Source organism: Sorex araneus, chromosome X (assembly GCF_027595985.1).
Source record: "Sorex araneus isolate mSorAra2 chromosome X, mSorAra2.pri, whole genome shotgun sequence".
NCBI lineage: Eukaryota > Metazoa > Chordata > Mammalia > Eulipotyphla > Soricidae > Sorex > Sorex araneus.
The window spans coordinates 155,066,108-155,084,895 of NC_073313.1; the positions used below are offsets into that span (position 1 = coordinate 155,066,108).

Genomic DNA, 18,788 nt, shown 5'->3' on the forward strand with positions numbered 1-18,788 from the left:
GCTTGATGGAATTGGGTGTGCCTCAGGGGCACTGTTGTGGGAGTAGCTCAATAAACTTTAAGCTCCCTGTGGGAGGAGCAAGTACAATCCAATGTTATCTAACATCTCCCCCTTTTCTATTCACAGAACACAAAAAATTGAAATCTCAACCCAGCCTTGAACCCAGAGCAGTGTTTATTATAAAATGTCTAATCATTGCTCCACATCATGGTTGACAGCACTGACAACCATGGTTGACATGGTTGACTGCACTGTCCAGATGTTGTGAGAATTATTTTGCCACGTTTTGATGAAACTATGCATCTCGACGATGAGGTTAAAGAGCTGTTCCTGCAACAGCAGCAATAATAGTCACAGCAACGAGTTTCAGGGGAGTTACAATCAGGAGTATAGTAAATTGTTGGGAATGGTGGAACAGTCTTGTAAGAAGCTAAGAGAACTTTTTCCGCAGGCCCTCTGATCCTGCCTCCTCTTCTGACTTCCTTGTGACTTCCAGCTGCCATAGGTTTGGCAAGCTGGAATTTGGAGAGTTGAGGGGTCTCTGGCGGTCTGAGGGCTAAATTAGGTGGATGAACTTGAGTCCTGATGAGATATAATGGAACCTCAAGTTTCTTTGTTAGGTTGTAATCTGTTGAAACAAAAGCATAGCCTTTTCCTTGAATGAGGAGTTTCCCTGCTACCCACTCTGTCAATTTTAACCTAAATAGGAGAATTAATTGTTTCTTGAGCCTGTGAAGCTTCCTGAAAGTGTCTCTCAGCTGCTATACAGGGTTCTCTTTGAGGTTATTTTTAAAAGTTTAAAGAAACTAATGCGAAGTCCCACAGAATCCAGTAATGCGGAACTTTGTGATCTTGGACTCTGGGCTCAACTGGATCTGGGAGCAGAGATCCTCTGCCTGCTTCCCCCATTCTCTGGCGGCCCAGGGGTCACACCCATAAACCACTTCCTTCCGGTGCCAGATAATCTTCTCAGCGGCCACCCTCCAGATCTAACTGCTATTTCTCCCGGAAGGGAGCATAAAATGAAGCCCCCATAACAATGCCACTGGACTCCATGCCAGCCTGTTTCCACTCAGGGCGCCCCAGATGGGGGCAGGTTAGAGCCCTCCCCACCCCAAGGGACTGAGCCCTGGCAGCTGACCTCCATTACCCAACCACCACCATGCTCCAGGTCATTTTCCACAAGCTCGGGCCAAGTCTCACACAGGAGTGAACATATTCCTGGACACATCATCATAAAGGGAAATATATATATATTTATTCATACATATATATATGCCTCTCAGAGAGCCTGGCAAGCTATTGAGAGTATCCTTCCTGCCCGCATGGCAGAGCCTGGCAAGCTCCCTGTGGTGTATTTGATATGCCAAAAGTAGTAACAATAACAGGTCTCATTCCCCTGACCCAGAAAGAGCCTCTAATAGTTGGGAAAAACGAGCAAGGAGAAGCTCCTAAAATTTTAGGACTGGGACAATTGGAAACGTTACTGGCACCTGCTCGAGTAAATCAATGAAAAATGGGATGACAGTGATACAGTGAATGTCAAGTACAAAGAGTCAAGTGGGTGCATATCCCCTTCGCGTTTTTTAATAACTGTGTTTTGAGGGTTCTATGGGCACACTCAACGATGCCTTGTCCCTGTGGGTTATACAGTATTCCAGTAAGTGTTTAATTTGCCATTCATCACAGAAAACTCAAAAAGCTTTACTAGTATAGGCTGGGACATTATCAGTTTTAATAATAGAGGAACACCCATGACATAAAAACATTGTAGTAAAATGAACTGCTTTGTTTCTCTCAGAAGACATGGTAACAGCCCATGGGAAACAAGAATAAGTATCTATAGCTTGGCACTGTAGCACTGTCATAGCACTGTCTTCCCATTGTTCATCGATTTGCGTGAGTGGGTACCAGTAACATCTCCATTGTGAGACATGTTGTTACTGTTTTTGGCATATCAAATATACCATGAGTAACTTGCCAGGCTCTGCCATGTGGGTGGGATACTCTCAGTAGCTTGCCGGGCTCTCCGAGAGGGACAGAGGAATCAAACCCTGTTCCGTCACATGCAAGACAAATTCCCTACCCCCTGTGCTATCACTCCAGTCCTTAATATCTACAGCTACACGGAGAAAAAGATTTTGGGGAAAGAATGTTCACTGTAGCACTGTATCACTGTCGTTCCGTTGTTGTTACTGTTTTTGGTATATCGAATATGCCATGGGTAGCTTGTCAGGCTCTGCTGTGCAGGCGGGATACTCTCTATAGCTTTCTGGGCTCTGCAAGTGGGATGGAGGCTTTTGGGGTGGCCTCTAATCTGCTTTACAGGTGTTCCCACTCTACCGACTGTAAGCTTTTGGTCAACTGGCATGTTGTAACAATCTGTACGGTGACAAATACGAACCTGCCTGCATCTCTGGGCAGCACCTGGGATATCTGCAGCCTCAGGTTGATCTCCTTGAGGTTGACGTAGTGTGCCCGGAGGTTGTTGAGCAGCTGTCAGAGCAGGACTCTATCGCGAAGGGTCTGCGCCAGGTCAAACACCTGCACCGAGTCCCAGGTTACCTGGTGGTTGGCTGACTGCACCCCACAGTTAATTAGCCACTGTGTGCACTGCCGCCATGGCTCTATGTCTAATGGCGCTGCGACTCAGCCTGGCCATGGCAGGAGGTGATGCTGCGGCCACTATCGCGGCTTCTCCATGCCCCGCCAATGCGATTCTGTCTGAATCTCGCAAAACACCCAGCAATGTCTATTAGGAATCATGTGTGGAGTTTCAGCAGCGATCATGCATAGAGTTCCATGCCTGGTGTGCTGAGCTGCGCATTGTCTAAGGCGAGATGATGAGTCGGTTCATGAAGAGTGCGAGGGCTTTGGGTGGCGTCGGCGCCATCTTGCCTCCAATAAAAAATGGTGTGGTAGGGGCTGGAGCGATAGTACAGCAGGTAGGGCGTTTGCCTTGCACGCGGCTGACCTGGGTTTGATTCCCAGCATCCCATATGGTCCCCTGAGCACCGCCAGGAGTAATTCCTGAGTGCAGAGCCAGGAGTGCATCGCAGGGTGTGACCCAAAAAGCAAAAAAAAAAAAAAAAAAAGGTGTGGTAATCAAAGGATTAGTGCTGCTGAAATCTCTGATTCTAGGGCCAGTGGATTGACCAGGCATAACAAAAGAAAGCAGAGAAGCTGAGCAATGTACACTCTCTTATCAAATGTCCAACAGTTGGTACCATATAACAATCACTATTTCCCCAGAGTCTCTTGCCCCACCCCCTGCACCTGACTGTCTTCACCAAGGCCCTTAAAAAGGGGACAGGTTGCCTTTCCCTCCCAGCCCTGACAGTTGAAGACCTCCGGAACCCAGCCACAGCCATGCTCAAGGCCACTCTCCACATGTTCAAACGAGTCTCACACATGAAGGGACCAGCAGAGGAACCCAGGTGTGCGGTACTTGAGGCCGAGATCTCCAAGCCTGCTCAGATTGGGACTGGGCCTTCTCCACCCAGATTCCCCATTTTCTAGTAGCTTGGCAGCCACACCCACAAACTGCCAACATCCAGAGACTAAAAGACCAAGCTCCCAGAAGCGCGTGTCCTCAAAGCAGCTGCTTGACATGTAATAGCCTTGTTCTCCCTCTTGCAGAACCTGACAAGCTACCAAGAGTCTGTTGCCTTCATGGGAGAGCCTTGCAAATTCCCCATGGCATATTCATATCCAAAGTACAGCAAAAGATATATGCATACCTCTCGGAGAGCCTGGCATGCTAGTGAGAGTATCCCATCCGCTACATGGAGAAAAAGATTTTTGGGAAATCTTTTTTCCCAAAGCTACCCGTGGCGTATTTGATACGCCAAAAACAGTGATGACAGATCTCATTCCCCTGACCCTGAAAGAGCCTACAATCATAGGGAAAAACGAGTAAGGAGGCACTGCTAAAACCTCAGGGCTGAGTGTAATAGAGACATTACTGGTGCCCGCTCAAGTAATTTGATGAACAACAGGATGAGTGTGACAGTGACAATTCTTGACTCATTTCATCGGTATTTCATGCCTTCAGATATATCTCTTGTATCACTTGTATCACTTGTCATCCCATTGATCTTCAATTTGCTCGAGCGGGTGCCTTCAGATGTAAATTAAGTAAGATATATTATAATACTTTATTGTGAATAAAATATTCTGGATTATAATTAGTAATATATTACAGATACTAAAAGAAACAAATTAGGAATGAATGAAAATCTAGATCATTCATTTTGTATTTTCTCATTATTAGACACTGATAAAACAGTGGGACTAAAATTTTTGTAAGGAATTAAGATAGTATTCAGTTTTATGCAACATGGATGGAATTGGAAGTTATGCTAAAGGATGTTAGCTAGAAGTACAAATATATGGTGATATTACATATATGGCATTTATAGCAACTGGATGAGGAAATGCAATGCTGTAAATGGTGGATTCCTAGATGCCCCTTGGGCCCAGAGTTTAGGGAGGAGAAGGAAAGAAACAGAGTGAAGGAGGACGGGAGAGGAGATAGACCAGGAGCAAAGGGGGCAGGGGCCAAGGGGACTCAGAGACACAAGTGGTGTCAAGGAAGGATGAGCGGATATCCCAGCCACAGAGTCACAACAAGGACCCCAGACCTGGGCTTGTCGTCCCTCCTCTGCTCTGCCCCTGAGCAAAGAATCTTGTTCCTGTCCTTCAGGGAATATGGAACCGTGTGGAGGGACAGTAGGGTCAGGTCCCAGGACAGGAGAGGGTCCCGTGGAAGGTCTGGAGCAGGACAGGCAACTGCAGTGAGGAACTGAGCTGCATCTCAATGGCAAGCTGAGAATGGGACTTGGTCAGCAGGCCCCGCAGAGTCAGCACACACCTGCCGGGGACCAGCCCCAGGGGAACGGAGCTGAAGCAGGGTCACCACCAGGACTAAGAAAACAAGACAGACATACCCGAGAGAAGCACAGGGCCGGGGGCTCACAGGCTCGTGGACTGAGAGTCCTGACTCGCCCCTTCTCACTGCTCTACACCAATGGTCATCAGAAATGCAGGGGTGGATACTACAGACATTCACAAAAGCGTTTATAGGACCCTGCCCACATACCTCACCCCCTCCTCAGCCACATTCTATATTTACCATCTTACCTCCTAGAAAGCGCCCATAGGACTTAACTCTTTGTTTCCCAGTGTTGTCAGAAATCTCACTGGGGTGACTAACAACACTGGAAAATGTGTCTGCAAGACTGTGACAGGTGGGTACAAGCTGTGCTGGGCCGTGTGACTCCATGAGTTGGGGCTCTGCACCCCTGGAGTGGTGGTTGGGGCTTGTGTGTAGCCCAATATAGGGGCTCTGAGCCCCAGGTCTGATGGAAGCTGGTACCAGATGCCTCTTTTCAAGATAGCTTCTGGGTGGACACGGCTTCTCTCAAGCCCTAGATTGAGGAAGTTTGGGGTGGGAAGGAGGGAAGTGTTTGAATGTCATTAGCTGAGGTGGTTCCTCTGGCTTTCCCATGTGATGGGACAGTGATCGGCAGGGGAGAAAGGGCTGGAAAAGGCCCAATAGGGGTCTGAGATCAATTATACCTGGTACTGTGGGTGGGCAGGGAATGTGGGGACAGATGTTGCTGGTGGACTGTGTGAGACTTATGCATTTGTGCATGGATATATCGTCCTCGATATCAATTGAGAGCAAGTGGCAAATTGTGATTATGTATTCCCATATTACAAGGCATGAACAAAGTTAATGTCTCACTCAACCATACATTTCCCAGGAATATTGGTCAGTTGGTTTGATCAGACTCCAGGTAAACTCAGTTTGGATTCATGAACCTGGAGTGGAGGGAGCAACACCTGAGGCCTCGCTCTAGATCCTGTCTGCTGGTCCATGCTACTGCCAGCCCTCCTGGGCACACCCCAGACCATGCGTCTGTGCTTGGGTAACGAACTTCCCCTGAGCTGGGCTGAGATGCCCCAACATCAGGACTTCACAGACCCTGACCCTGACCATTTCCTTCTCACCACACTGCCAGTAACCAATGCCTGGGAATCGCCTGGAATCAATGCCTGGGAACCAATATATCAGTACAACCTGACCTATAACTAAGGAACAACTGCTTCTTGGGGAAAATATCAAAGTTCTTTTTGAAGGTTGCAGAAAAATGCCCAGAGGAATTGCCATCAGGGCCCACATCCAGTTTCATTAAACTATTGCATTATTTGCTATCCCCCCACTCTGCCCACTTCCTCATATAATCAACTATAGAAAACTATCTTAAGATAATTAAAATAGGAGCTTGCTCCCATTCTTCTTGTGTCCATCTCATTCTTCTTGTGTCTGTCTCCTTTTCACTCGCGCACCCTCTCCTGGCCACCCACATTGACCAAGTCCCACGGAATGAGACACCGCATGATAGGAGAAATGTGACTGTGGTCCGTTTTATAGAGGGTCCTCTCCTCCACTGTCCTTTGAACAATGGCAGGATTCCAGCTCAGGACTATGGAGATACAAACACGCACAGAGGGGCAGGGTTCAACAGAAAGTCCAGAAATGTCTCAGGCCAACACCAGGATTTCTTCTTAGAGAAAAGGATTTCTTGTAGAGACACAAATTTTCAAACAAAAGTGGGAGTCTGCCATGGGTAGAACTTCAGTTCAGGAATCTGCAATGACACCAACCCAAACTTCCATGTGATTCTTCCTGTACCATTGGGACGCTCCACGCAAAATCCTAGAAGAAAATATGAGTGACACCAGGTGTTCTAGAGAGAGGCTACTTTTGCCTTGGCTGTTTATGACAGACAAAGAGAAATCTTGAGTCTTTCCCTCAAATGAACCCTGACTATGTGAGCCCCATTCTGTGTGTCAGACCCTGACTCTCTGAGGAGGAAGTCAGCAGGATCAAAACGTCCCTGTCATCTTCTCACCCGGCACAGCTGCCCCTCCCTCAGTTTTCTGACACTCAGAATGTGGTTGTCACATAGTGTCTCTCGCACAGTAATACACGGCCGTGTTCTCAGTGCTCAGCCTGCTCAGTTCCATGTAGTCTATGTCCTTGGACTTGTCTGCAGTGAGTGTGAGTCTGCCCTGGAACTTCTGTGCGTAGTCTGTACCATCAATGTTAGGGTTTACCCTTCCCATCCATTCAGCCCTTGTCCCAGGGCCTGCCGCACCCAGTGCATAAATTTCCTGGTGAAGGTGTATCCGGACGCCTTGCAGGAGATCTTCACTGATGTCCCAGGTTTTCCCACCTCAGCCCCCGACTGCACCAGCTGTACCTGGATGTTCACACCTATGGACAGCAGACAGGAGTGGGTGGACTCCACTTGACTGGCCCCGTTTCCTCAGCCCAAGGAATGGGGACACATACACGCAGCCACTGCCACCAGAAAGAATTCTCCAGCTCCAATCCATGGTGAGGTCCATCACTCATGGGACACTGAGGCAAATACAGATGTGTCTGTATTTGCCTCAGTGTCCCTCGTGTAATTTGCATATTCATGAGGAGGTAGAATTCACAGCTGAAGGCCTGGTCCAACCTGAGAAGGGGCTGGTGGAAGCCTCCGGGTCCATCCTCAAGGGGAGTGAAGAGGTCTATGGTTTGATCCTTCTTTGAGGAGATGAGACCTGCCCTGTCCCAAGACTCTGTGCACACAGTGCTCCCCCTGCAGAGGGCCAAGCCCTTTTAGGACCTTCCACTCAGGGCCCCCACATCTGTATGACCTGGAGACATATGGACATACCTGAGCTCTGAGGTTATTTCTGGGATCCTGTAACTCCCAAAGGGATACTACAGGGAGACTACAAAACCACCCTAATGCTCCAGTGGTTTCCATCGGAGATATGAAGTCCAAAAAAACCACCTGAATACAGGTTTAACTACTTATCAATTAATAAATTTAGGGTTTTTTTAATTTATTATTTTTCTTTTTATTGAAGCACTGTGAGATACAACTTTACAAAACTGTTCATGATTCGATTTCAGTCATACAGTTTCTGAAGAAAAATCCCTCTCACCTTTGAACCCACTTCAGGCCTGCAAGTCTCTGATCCTGGGACTTGGCGCCCCCTGCAGCCCGGTCCCACCCTGCAGGGAGAGCCTCTCAGGCTCTCAGGGGCTTTAACCTCTTGGTGTCTCTAATACAGGATTGAATCCTGGGACTTCCCTCAGAAGCCTTGTTCACGAGTCATATTCTTTTATGGGCCTTTTGACTGGTTTTGAGCCACATCTGGCAGTTCTGAGGACTTACTCCTGGCTCTGTGCTCAGGAATCGCTCAGGTCCATGCATCCTAGGAAAACATTGGAAAATCAAATATATATATGTATATATATATGTATATATATAAAACAATTACAAGGTGACACTGCATATTCTTTGATGAAATCATGTAAAAGGGATACAATCAATATTTCACTCAAAAATGATATAAACTCTCAATCTAATAGAGGATTTAAATATATAACTACAGACTTAAAATATGTCATATTAAATTTGCTAAAATATTGGAGACTTCAAAAACCATGCATGAGTCAAACACTGCTGTCAACATATTTATTACATATCAGTATCATTCTAACAAACATAAGTAAACACAAAATGAGTAGAATAAAATAAATAAAGCTTTATGGCACATATTAGTTGAACTCTTAATTTTTTCAGTGATACAAAGTAATAATATTTAAAGAAATTTACTCAGAAAAATGCAAGTGGAGAGAAAGAGAGTGCCATATTCATGAGAATACATGGGCTTCTCCAAATGGGAAAAATAGTTGAGCTCTGATATATGGTCAGACATCTGAAATCTGGAAACATCTTTCCAACCAGCACAAGTGAATACCTGAGCACCTGAGCAACTGAAACTCAGAGATTCACTTTCAGTCTCTCTGTGAATAATAGGAAAAGGGAGATGGAGAGAGAAGCAAAATAGTATCACTTGTATCACTTGTCATCGAGTTGATCTTCGATTTGCTTGAGTGGGCACTTGTAATGTCTCTACTCGTCCCTGTCGTGTGCTAATGTAGCCCAATGATATCTGCTTGCTCCAGGAATACAAAGAGACTCAAACCGTTCATTCAGGAATTTGACGAAGAAGTCCGACCATCTCGTAGGTGGGCGGCCACGCAGTCTTTTGACGTCCCATGGAATCCAGTCCGTAACAGCTCTCATCCTGCGGTCATCTCTGAATTGCATTACATGTGATGCCTTGGCAAACAAGACAGCATCCCTGATTCTTGATCGTTGATCCAGGTTGGAACTCTGGTTTCCTTCTCTCACGTGAGTGAAACATGATACTCCAAGCATAGCTGTTTCAGTTCCTCTTTGGGATACCCTAATAAAGTTCTCATCCTGCTTTTGTAGGGCCCAGGTCTCTGATGCATATGTTAATGCAGGAAGAATGGTGGAGTCGAAAAGATGTGCCTGGAGCCAGAGGTTTTTTGTCCTCTTAACCACTTCTACAAAGCTCTTGAAGGCGTTCCACACTTCTCTCTTCCTCCTGCTCAGTTGTGGCGCCAAGTCATTCTTCATGTTGAGTTCTCTACCCAGGTACACATAGCTACTGCATTTGGAGAAGTTTGTTCCATTGAGAGCAAGAGGAACATAGATAAAATAGTATTATCTAAATAAATTCACTTAGAGAAATGCAAGCAGAGAGAGAGAAATAGAGAGAGTGTGTGAGAGTTAAAGAAAAAGATGCAATCCTGTCACAGGATTGTGACAGGAAGGACAGTCCAAACACAGAATCTGTTCATCATCACTTGAGCCATCCTTCTCCTTTATTGAACCCTAGGCTCCTCTATATGTCCTCTATGTATTGCAATAAGACACTGAAAGACTATCATGTATATCCTTTTTACTACTTTCAACACTCAGTTCTTGTCCAGAGTGATCATATCTAACTATTCCTGTCATACTGGTCCTTCTCTGTCCTTCGTCCTTCACACAATTGTAGCAAGCTTAAAATTATTGACCTGTCCTTCTGGCACCCTTGTTTCCTGGCACTGAATATTAATCTCATACAAAATTTTAAATCCCTTGTTTCCTGGCACTGAATATTAATCTCATACAAAATTTTAAATCCCCAAGGACAGTGAAATTATTCTAAATCTGTCCCTATCCTTCTCACTCTTTTCACTCACCCTGATATTCCCCATATCCCTTCATTTATAAGTGAATTTCATGATATCATTTTTCCTGGTATGTTTCATATTTGGCTATTGTGAATACAATATTTTGATGCATTAAACATGGTCATGCATATATATTTCCAAATTAGTGTTTTGTGTCCATTGGGGTCAATGCCAAGAATGGAATTTCTGTGTCATATGGAACCTCAATTCTTATTATATTGGTTAGTATCCAAATCATATTTGAAAGAGGTCAATCTGTTTGATATTCCACCAGCAGAGAATGAGGATTGAATGTCCCTCACATGTAGGCTAACACAGAATATTTTGTTTCTTTGTGAGATGTGACATTTTCCCTGGTACGAAGTGATATCTCATTATTATTTAAATTTGCATTTCTTTGATAAGTGACAGGGAGAATTTGTTCCAACAGTTCTTTGTCTCAAAGTTCCCTTTAAGGATGTATCTTTTCCAAACCCCATTTCAGATGGGGTATATTTTTTGTTGTTAAATTATACAAGTGTTTTATATATGTTTTATTAATCCTGCGTCAGATGAAGGACAGGTAGATATTTTCCTCCAGTTTTTTGCTTGTCTTTTGATTCTGGTCATCATTTCATTTACATTGATTAGGCCATTTAAAACAGAGACTGACAAAGTATGGCAAAAACTTGGGCTCCACTTTGATCCCTAAATAATTAGTTTATGGGATGGAAATTGAAACAAGATGGCAAAGAACTATGTGGTTAAACTCAGCTCAGAGTAACCGCTTGTTGGCCACACAAAACGTTTGTCACGGGCTGACCACAATCACAAACACAAATTCACCTTCAGTGTTGGATGCACAAACAGCCGAGCGAGTCGGTGAGTCCTCAGGTGGAATTGTGACCAATGTGGGTGGGTCATTGCAGGTTCACAGTCGGGACACAGTTCACGTGTCTTCACAGCACAGGGTCTCAGTCAGCCTCTGTGCACACAGCAAGGTCCTAGAATGTGGTTCCTCCTTCCACAAGCACAGGGTGAAACAAACTCTACTCTGGCCTCATTCCCCACTGCCTTCTCAGAGAGGCACCAGGGCTCAGCACTTCCCCTTCAGACTAAGATGAGCCTCGGGTACTTTCTGTGTCTCCTGGAGACCCAAAAGCATTAACTAGTGGAGATGATCATAGTCTTGTTCACGGCAGCACCAAGTGCAGTAGCCAAGATGCACACACAACACACAATTGCAGCATTCAGTTCTGTCTGTTTCGTCATTCAGCCATGGAGTCCGTTCTTTCTCTCCTTCAGTTCTGTTTGAAGGACAGCGATCATTGTTCCCTTCCTTCTCTCACTGAGACTCCTGAGTCTCCCTGTCAGTGTTTTCTTCAGGTCAGAGAGCACTGAGAGGATTGTTGCTCTCTGCACACGCACAGAGCATCAGATATTCTGATGTTTTGAACTGGATTCATATTCATTGAAACAAGAGAATCATTTTTTTCATTGTTCCTGGTGTTCTTTTTGTGCTAACAGTGTGAGTACCCTGTGGTCTGTGAATGGATTTGGTGAAGTTTCTCATTCTATTCAGCTAGGTCTGTGGCTCTAGTCACTTCTGGCAGCCACAAAGCCTGTGCTGTTTTCTCAGTGGGACTGGGAGGGCCAGAGGTCGGCTGGCAGGAATAACTGTGGGTTCTGGTGTTGACGGGGCCGGGGCCTCACTGAGACCTGGGATGTCCCTTGGGGATCAGACTTTAAATAATATCATGAAGCTATAGAAATTAACCCGTGAGTTTCATGAATATAAACTCTCAGTCCAACTGCATAGAAATGGAAGCCCGAAATAAATCCTTAGATTTTTTTTTTAACACTTTATTTATTTATTTATTTATTTTGCTTTTTGGGTCACACCCAGCGATGCTCAGGGGTTACTCCTGGCTTTGCACTCAGGAATTACTCCTGGCGGTGCTTGGGGGACCATATGGGATGCCGGGGATCGAACCCGGGTCGGCCGCGTGCAAGGCAAACGCCCTACCCGCTGTGCTATCGCTCCGGCCCCTAAATCCTTAGATTTTTTACGGTGAAGTTTGGGAAAGGATTCCATCCTATGGAGTGAAGCAACGAAAATCTCTTCAACAAACCATGTGGGGGTCCCTCCTGTCCAGCAGGTAGGACCCTTTGTGGGGCTGAGGAGAGGACGCAGCCGAATGAACAGACGCAGAGACAGAGAGCAACAAGAAAGAGGAGAGAGAGAGAGAGAGAGAGAGAGAGAGAGAGAGAACTTTATTCACTGGCAGCTACAGCATTTATACTTGCCTGCTGGGAGGCAGGCAGTGGTATGGTATGTGTGCCCGGACTCCGTACAAGCAGTAGTCAATCACAGATCGTGACATGTTCATCTATCATGTCAGGCACGGGTATAGGCTAGTGGAATGGTAAGGTCAGTAAGCTCAGTAACGGCAACCTTGTATCAGAAATTTTAATTAGGCCCCTGTTTGAGAAGTGCCAGGCTCTGCCGTACTTGAAGATAAGAGCCAGGATTGAAATATGGCTTCCTACAAAACCGTGTTGGGAAAGTAACACCACATACAAAAACAACAATAGAAGATAAAATCAAATCCATATCTCACACCAGATACAGAATATAATTAAAAGTGGACTTATGGTCCAGCATTGACATCAGAATCCTTAAAATCCACAGGGGAAAACCTCGGCCTGTCTCTCCATGACACTGATCTTAGAGGGATCATCTATAGTTTCACTCCACTGTCAGAAATAAGAGAAACTAAACTAAATAAATGGGACTAAATCAGTTAAAAGATTTTAATGGTAATGTAAACAAAAATAAAACTAAGATGCCCTAATTAATGGGAGAAAATGTGAACCCACTGAAGCTAAGATCGAAGCTGAGCTTAGATACAACACATCTAACCTAATGTCTAAGATAATCATAGAACTCACAAAACTCAACATCAGAACAAATCACTCATCATCATATGGTGTGGGAAATAAACAGATTCTTTCCTAATGCAACATTCCAATGGGCTGTAGGCATATGAAAAGGTGTTTATCAGCACTTACTATGAGGGAAATGTTAGTATAAAGGACAATGAAACCATCTCTCCCCATTGAGAATGGCTTATATGAAAAATACTGGAAACAAACAGTGTTGGAACATTGTCAAAGAAAAAACTTTTTCTATATTTGTGGTGGCTTATCTATGGAAAACACTATGATATTTCTCTAAAAAGTGGAAATTGAATCTCCAAGTTACAATTTATTCTATATTTGATGACTTCAACCTAGCGTGAAAACAGTCATTTGAGAAAATATTTATAAGCATATGTTCATTGCAGCATTTAGAATAGTTGCCAGGGCATGGAAACAATCCTAATACTTCATGACAATTTTGTGGATAAGGAATTGTGGTGTTTATACACTGTGGGACACTGTGCAGTTATAAGAAAAGATGTAAGATCAATGTTTTCTGCACCATGAATGGAACTAGAGAATATTAGTGAAGTTTGTCAGAGGGAGAAGGCCGATTCACAGGATGTCATTCATCCATTGTACGCAGAGAACAGTGTTAGGATGGACAGGATCCAGTGATAACGGCCCCTGCATCTTAACCACACTATGAGGTTCCCTAGAGGAGATAGGTGGGGGCTCAGATCATTGGGAAGGAGAGGCCGAGCACAGGAGCCACAGCAGAGTGTGCGGGTCTGTGGGGATTTGGTGCTGGGAGAAACGCATGGATTTTGTGACCCACAAGCATCAACATTCAGACCATTGTCATCGTGTTCCCTCAGTGACAATAAGAAGGGATTGTCACTTCTTATTGACAATAAGATTTTAATATTGATTAAATTACCATTAATTTTTAATTTTATTTATTATATTAATAATTTTAAAAGGAGAGAAATTTCTCCTTTTTTATAAAGGGATGATCTTTATGGAGAAAAAAATCGACCACACCTTACCTAGCAGCACATAAAGTCCCTAGTAGACTCAGAAAGGAAGAGAAATAAGCAACTTTCTAATAGGAGAAAAAGTAATTATTAAAATGTATATAGGTAACAAATTAAAGTTCATAAATTTCAACTAGAGTAAAGAAAGCGCCCCCTTTACAGCTTCTCTCCCCTGCCCCTGGAGCAGAGCACTGGAATCCCTGCATCACAGCGCCCCCTGGTGGTCACTCGCACCCCTGCAGCTCCCCTGTCTCCCTCAGCAGGTTTGTGTCTGGGCTCACAGGGACTTGCCCTCACTGCGTCTCTGGCACAATAATACACGGCTGTGTCCTCAGTTACTGAGTTGCTCAGTTTTAGGTAACTCCAACAGATTCATTTTAATTCTACAGGAGAATAATGTGCCCCTCAGGCCCCAGGGAAGTAACATGGTCCTGTCACTGGAAACTTTTCATCAGAAAAGAGAGAGTGTGATAAAGTCGTTACTGCCACAGTGGGGATGGAGGACTCAGCCACAACCCACAAGGAGGGTTGGTGTCATCTGAGAGCTGAGACGCAAGCCAGTCCTGATTTCCACAGAAACACGATTCATCTGGTCATGAGCAACGTTTCCTCAGGGGCGAGTCCTCAGAGCCTCCTGGGGGCCTGCAACCCTGAAGCTCACCCTGCTTCCTCCTGCAGGTGGTTTTTGTCTGGGCCCACAGGGCCTTCCCCTCACTGTGTCTCTCACACAGTAGTACAGGGCCGTGTCCTCCTCCCTCAGGCTGCTCATTTGCAGAGAGAGCGTGTTCTTGCTGTTGTCTTTGGAGATGGTGAATCGGCCCTTCACAGAGTCTGCATAGTATGTATCACCACCAGTATTAATGTGTGAAACCCACTCTAGGCCCTTCCCTGGAGCCTGGCGGACCCAGTTCATTGAAGAGCCGCCAAAATTGAATCCAGAGGCTGCACAGGAGAGTCTCAGGGATCCCCCAGGCTTCACCAAGTCTCCCCCAGACTCCACCAGCTGTACCTCACACTGGACCCCTGCAAACACAAAGACATCCTGGTCAAGAAACTCTCCTCACACAGAGGATCTGCCTCTCCCACCTCTCCCATGCTCCGTGTCTTATCGCCCATGAGTTACCTCCTAACACAGCCACCAGGAGAAGCCAGCTCAGCCCACACGCCATGTTGGTTCTGTGTGAGTCAGGATGGAGCCCCAGGAACCCCTGAACTGACTCCTCTCCCATAGCAGGGGGTGGGCTGGTCTGTTTTCATCACTGTGGAGAGTCTTATTTGCATGTCCTCCTTCTCTATAAAAAGTTCTCTTAGAACTTGTAGATAGGAGGGAGGACTCCAGAGCAGGTAAAGGGTTCTGAGGCTGCCTGTGACAGGAAAATATTCAGAAACTCTGCTATTCCAGTACGCAATAATTATGTTTAAGCAATTAAACTGTTTTTTAATATTTATTTTTATATAAATCCTGTATTGTGTACAGTATTACTTCTATTTCATAATATAATATGACACATTAAAGGTTAAGTGGCCTTCACAATATACTTTAAATACATTTTGATAATTGGTCCGACTACCTAGAGAAAATGAATTCACTGAGTCACTCACTATTGCCAACGTTTTGGGAATAAGGGTTCAAATAGAATCAGGAGGAAGTCTGAATAATCATATAACAAGGCACTCACGTCTGGAAATCCACTGAAGCAAGCGCCTATGTCAATTTTCTTTGATCTTTCTCCAGAGGAAACATTACTGTTTCATGAGCACTGACATGTGGACACTCTTGTAGTGACCATCACATCCAAAACAGTGGATGAACCCCTCACCCCAGTGTTTCCCCTTGGCCCATGTTATTCTTCCCCCCAAGCCTCACCCCTCCCTCATGCTCTCTGCAGTGCTTCCTGTTTGTGTAAGTGTGTGTAGGGTGTGATGACGGAGATTCACTCTCAGTAGCCTCCCCTCTAGGGATATATTATGGGTTTTCACTCAGGACTAAAGGCTTCTTGGATTACTCTCGATGCTGGACATTATTTTTTTTTTCTTTTTGGGTCACACCCAGCTATGCACAGGAGTTACTATTGGTTCTGGAATTTCCTCTGGTGGTGCTCGGGGGACAATATAGGATGCTGGGATTCGAACCCCGGTTGGCTGTGTGCAAGGCAAACACCCTACCCACTGTGCTATTGCTCCAGCCCCAATCCTGGACATTTAAAATGGGTCACACAAGTTTTCCTGAAGGAGGGAGAAAAATGAGGAAAAGCTGTTCTGTATCTTACATGAATATAAAGAGAAAGCTATAAAAATAATAGCAAGCAGGAAAGTACCGATTAATACTCACCTGCCAGGCATTGAAGTCCTGTGGGCCTGGTGGGGTGAGTGTTGGGGACAGGGAGGACAGACCACAGGGAGGGGTTGGAAGTGTGAGGGTATCACTGAAAGAGGAGCTGCTCAGGGAGCGATGGGGATGGGTCCTGGGAAAGATGCTGGAACTGGGCATAGAGGAGAGTGGGTGGGGTGATGGGGGCTGAGTGTCTCTGTGTTGTGACAGAATATTGGCACTTGTGGGCTTCTAGCACATGATGACCCTTTTTGCCCCCTGGTGGGATTGAGTCATTTCCGAGGTGGATCCCCAGTGCCCTCTGGTGGTCGGCAGCGCCCCTGCAGCCCCTCCTGTGGTCTGGGGGGGGGGGGTCCTGCAGATTCCCCCAACCCCCTGTATGAATAGACAAGTGTGTCCTCAGCACCATCGGGGACAGGAAGTGTGAGCACTGGGAAATGAGCCCAGCCTGATTCACACTAGTTTCCCCAGGTAGGTGTGTTCAGAGACAGCCCCATGGAGAAGGGAATCCTTCCTGCCTCCACATGGAGGTCACTCATGCCTGAGTCCCATCACAGCTCACAGAGACCTTAGAGTAAGTCTGGTTTACAGAGAAAGGGCCGCATGGAGATAGAACGCTCTGTCTTCTTCCAGCCCCTCTGAAAGAACTCTAGCACCGCCGGCTCCGCGCCAGCCCGGGGACTTCCGGCTGGTGGGGGAGTGTCCTCTACGTCAGGGGGCGTGGCCTCAAAAGGGGGCCTGGCCTATTTTCGGAGTGGCTGCAGTTTGTTCTCTCTCCTATACTGCACACTCAGGTCACAAATCCCTACGACCTACTTACTCGAAGAACAACCTGGCCATCTCACTCACTATATGCCTATACGCCAGTAAAGCATCCTAATTCCAGAAAAAGTGTCAGGAATACAACTAGTTACACAAAGCCCCCATAAACAGACCATAGCATCAAGCCTTGTTTAGAGCCCTACATAAACTAGGAAAATCGCAGTAATATAAGGAACTATTCTAGAAGGGGGAAAAGATTACCATTACCTATTTAGCTTGCCTACAATCCCCTCTTGGAGCAAGAAGAATAGGGGTATAGAATCGGGAGCTTCCACCTCTATTGTTCCATAACAACATGAAGAAACATCGAAAAAACCCGCCACACACAGAAAATGAAGAGATTCCAGAAACCTCAATACTTGTCACCCACAAATACAACCTCCTCTCAGATAAAGAATTCAGAGAAGAAATTGTCAAGATGGTTGAGGAACTCAAAGTAACAATGGAACGAACAGCCAATAAACTAAGGGAGGATATGAACACAACCATGGAATAAACAATCAATAAACTAAGGGAGGATATGAACACAGCCTTGGAACGGACCACCAACAAAATACGGGAAGAAATGAGAGCAGAGATTTCAAACCTACGAACAGAAGTCACACAATTAAAGGAATTGGTAGATGAGATAAAAGGCTCAGTGGTAGCCCTCAACAGTAGATTGACTGCAGCAGAAGACAGAATCAGTGAGCTTGAGGATGAACTGCACAAAGCTTGCAAACAACAACAAATAATGGCAAAAGACCTCAAGATGGCTCTAGGGCGAATCAGAGTCCTAGGGGACAACCTCAAAAGGAACAACATAAGAATCATGGGAGTACCAGAATCACAGGGAACTAATACCAATGAGAAAGGGCCGCATGGGGGGAGTCCTGCAAAGGGAGAGTAAAGGGTCACAAGCGGGTGCCAGTAATGTCTCCATTTGTTCTTGTCACGTGCTGGTGTAGCCCAATGGCGTCTACTCGCTCCAGGAACACGGAGAACCTCAAACCATTCATTCAGGGTCTGTACAAAAAAGTCTGACCATCTCGTAGGTGGGCGGCCACCCGTTCTTTTGACATCCCATGGAAACCAGTCGGTTAGAACTCTAGTCCAGCAGTAGTCTCCAAATTTGCAGACAAAGTACATATTGATAGAAAATTATTTTATCGTTCTTTTTTAGGACCACACTCAGTGATGCTTGGTTGTAATACCTAGCTTTGCATCCAAGAATTACTCCTGGAAATGGCTATCTTATTCAAGGGTAACTTGGGGTGGGTTGGGTGAGGCCTTCCCTGCCCCAATGGAGCCAGCCCTGGCTGCCGAAAACCTCCAGAACTCAACCGCCGCCGTGCTCAAGGCCATTCTCCACATGCTTAGACTGGTATCTCCAAGGAGCCAATCTATTCCTGGACATCTCACACTTTACACCACCAATAAACCAAGAGTAGCACCCTACATTTGATGGGGTTTAAAGTAGAAAATGTCTACTTTAAATGACCCTTTGGGAAATATATTTATACATACATATATGTATGTGTGTATATGTATGTAAGCACACAGGACTCAACCTTTAACAACATGTTACTATCCT

General features: G+C 45.5%; 1 gene segment (V, D, J or C); it reads right to left on the reverse strand.

The window, feature by feature from the left end:
• Positions 1–192: 192 nt before the first annotated feature.
• LOC129399836 (immunoglobulin heavy variable 3-23-like) lies at positions 193–15,269 on the reverse strand. The segment is given in 3 exon segments: positions 193–330; positions 14,723–15,084; positions 15,185–15,269. Coding segments are annotated over 3 exon segments (546 nt in total).
• Between the last annotated feature and the right edge of the window lie 3,519 nt (positions 15,270–18,788).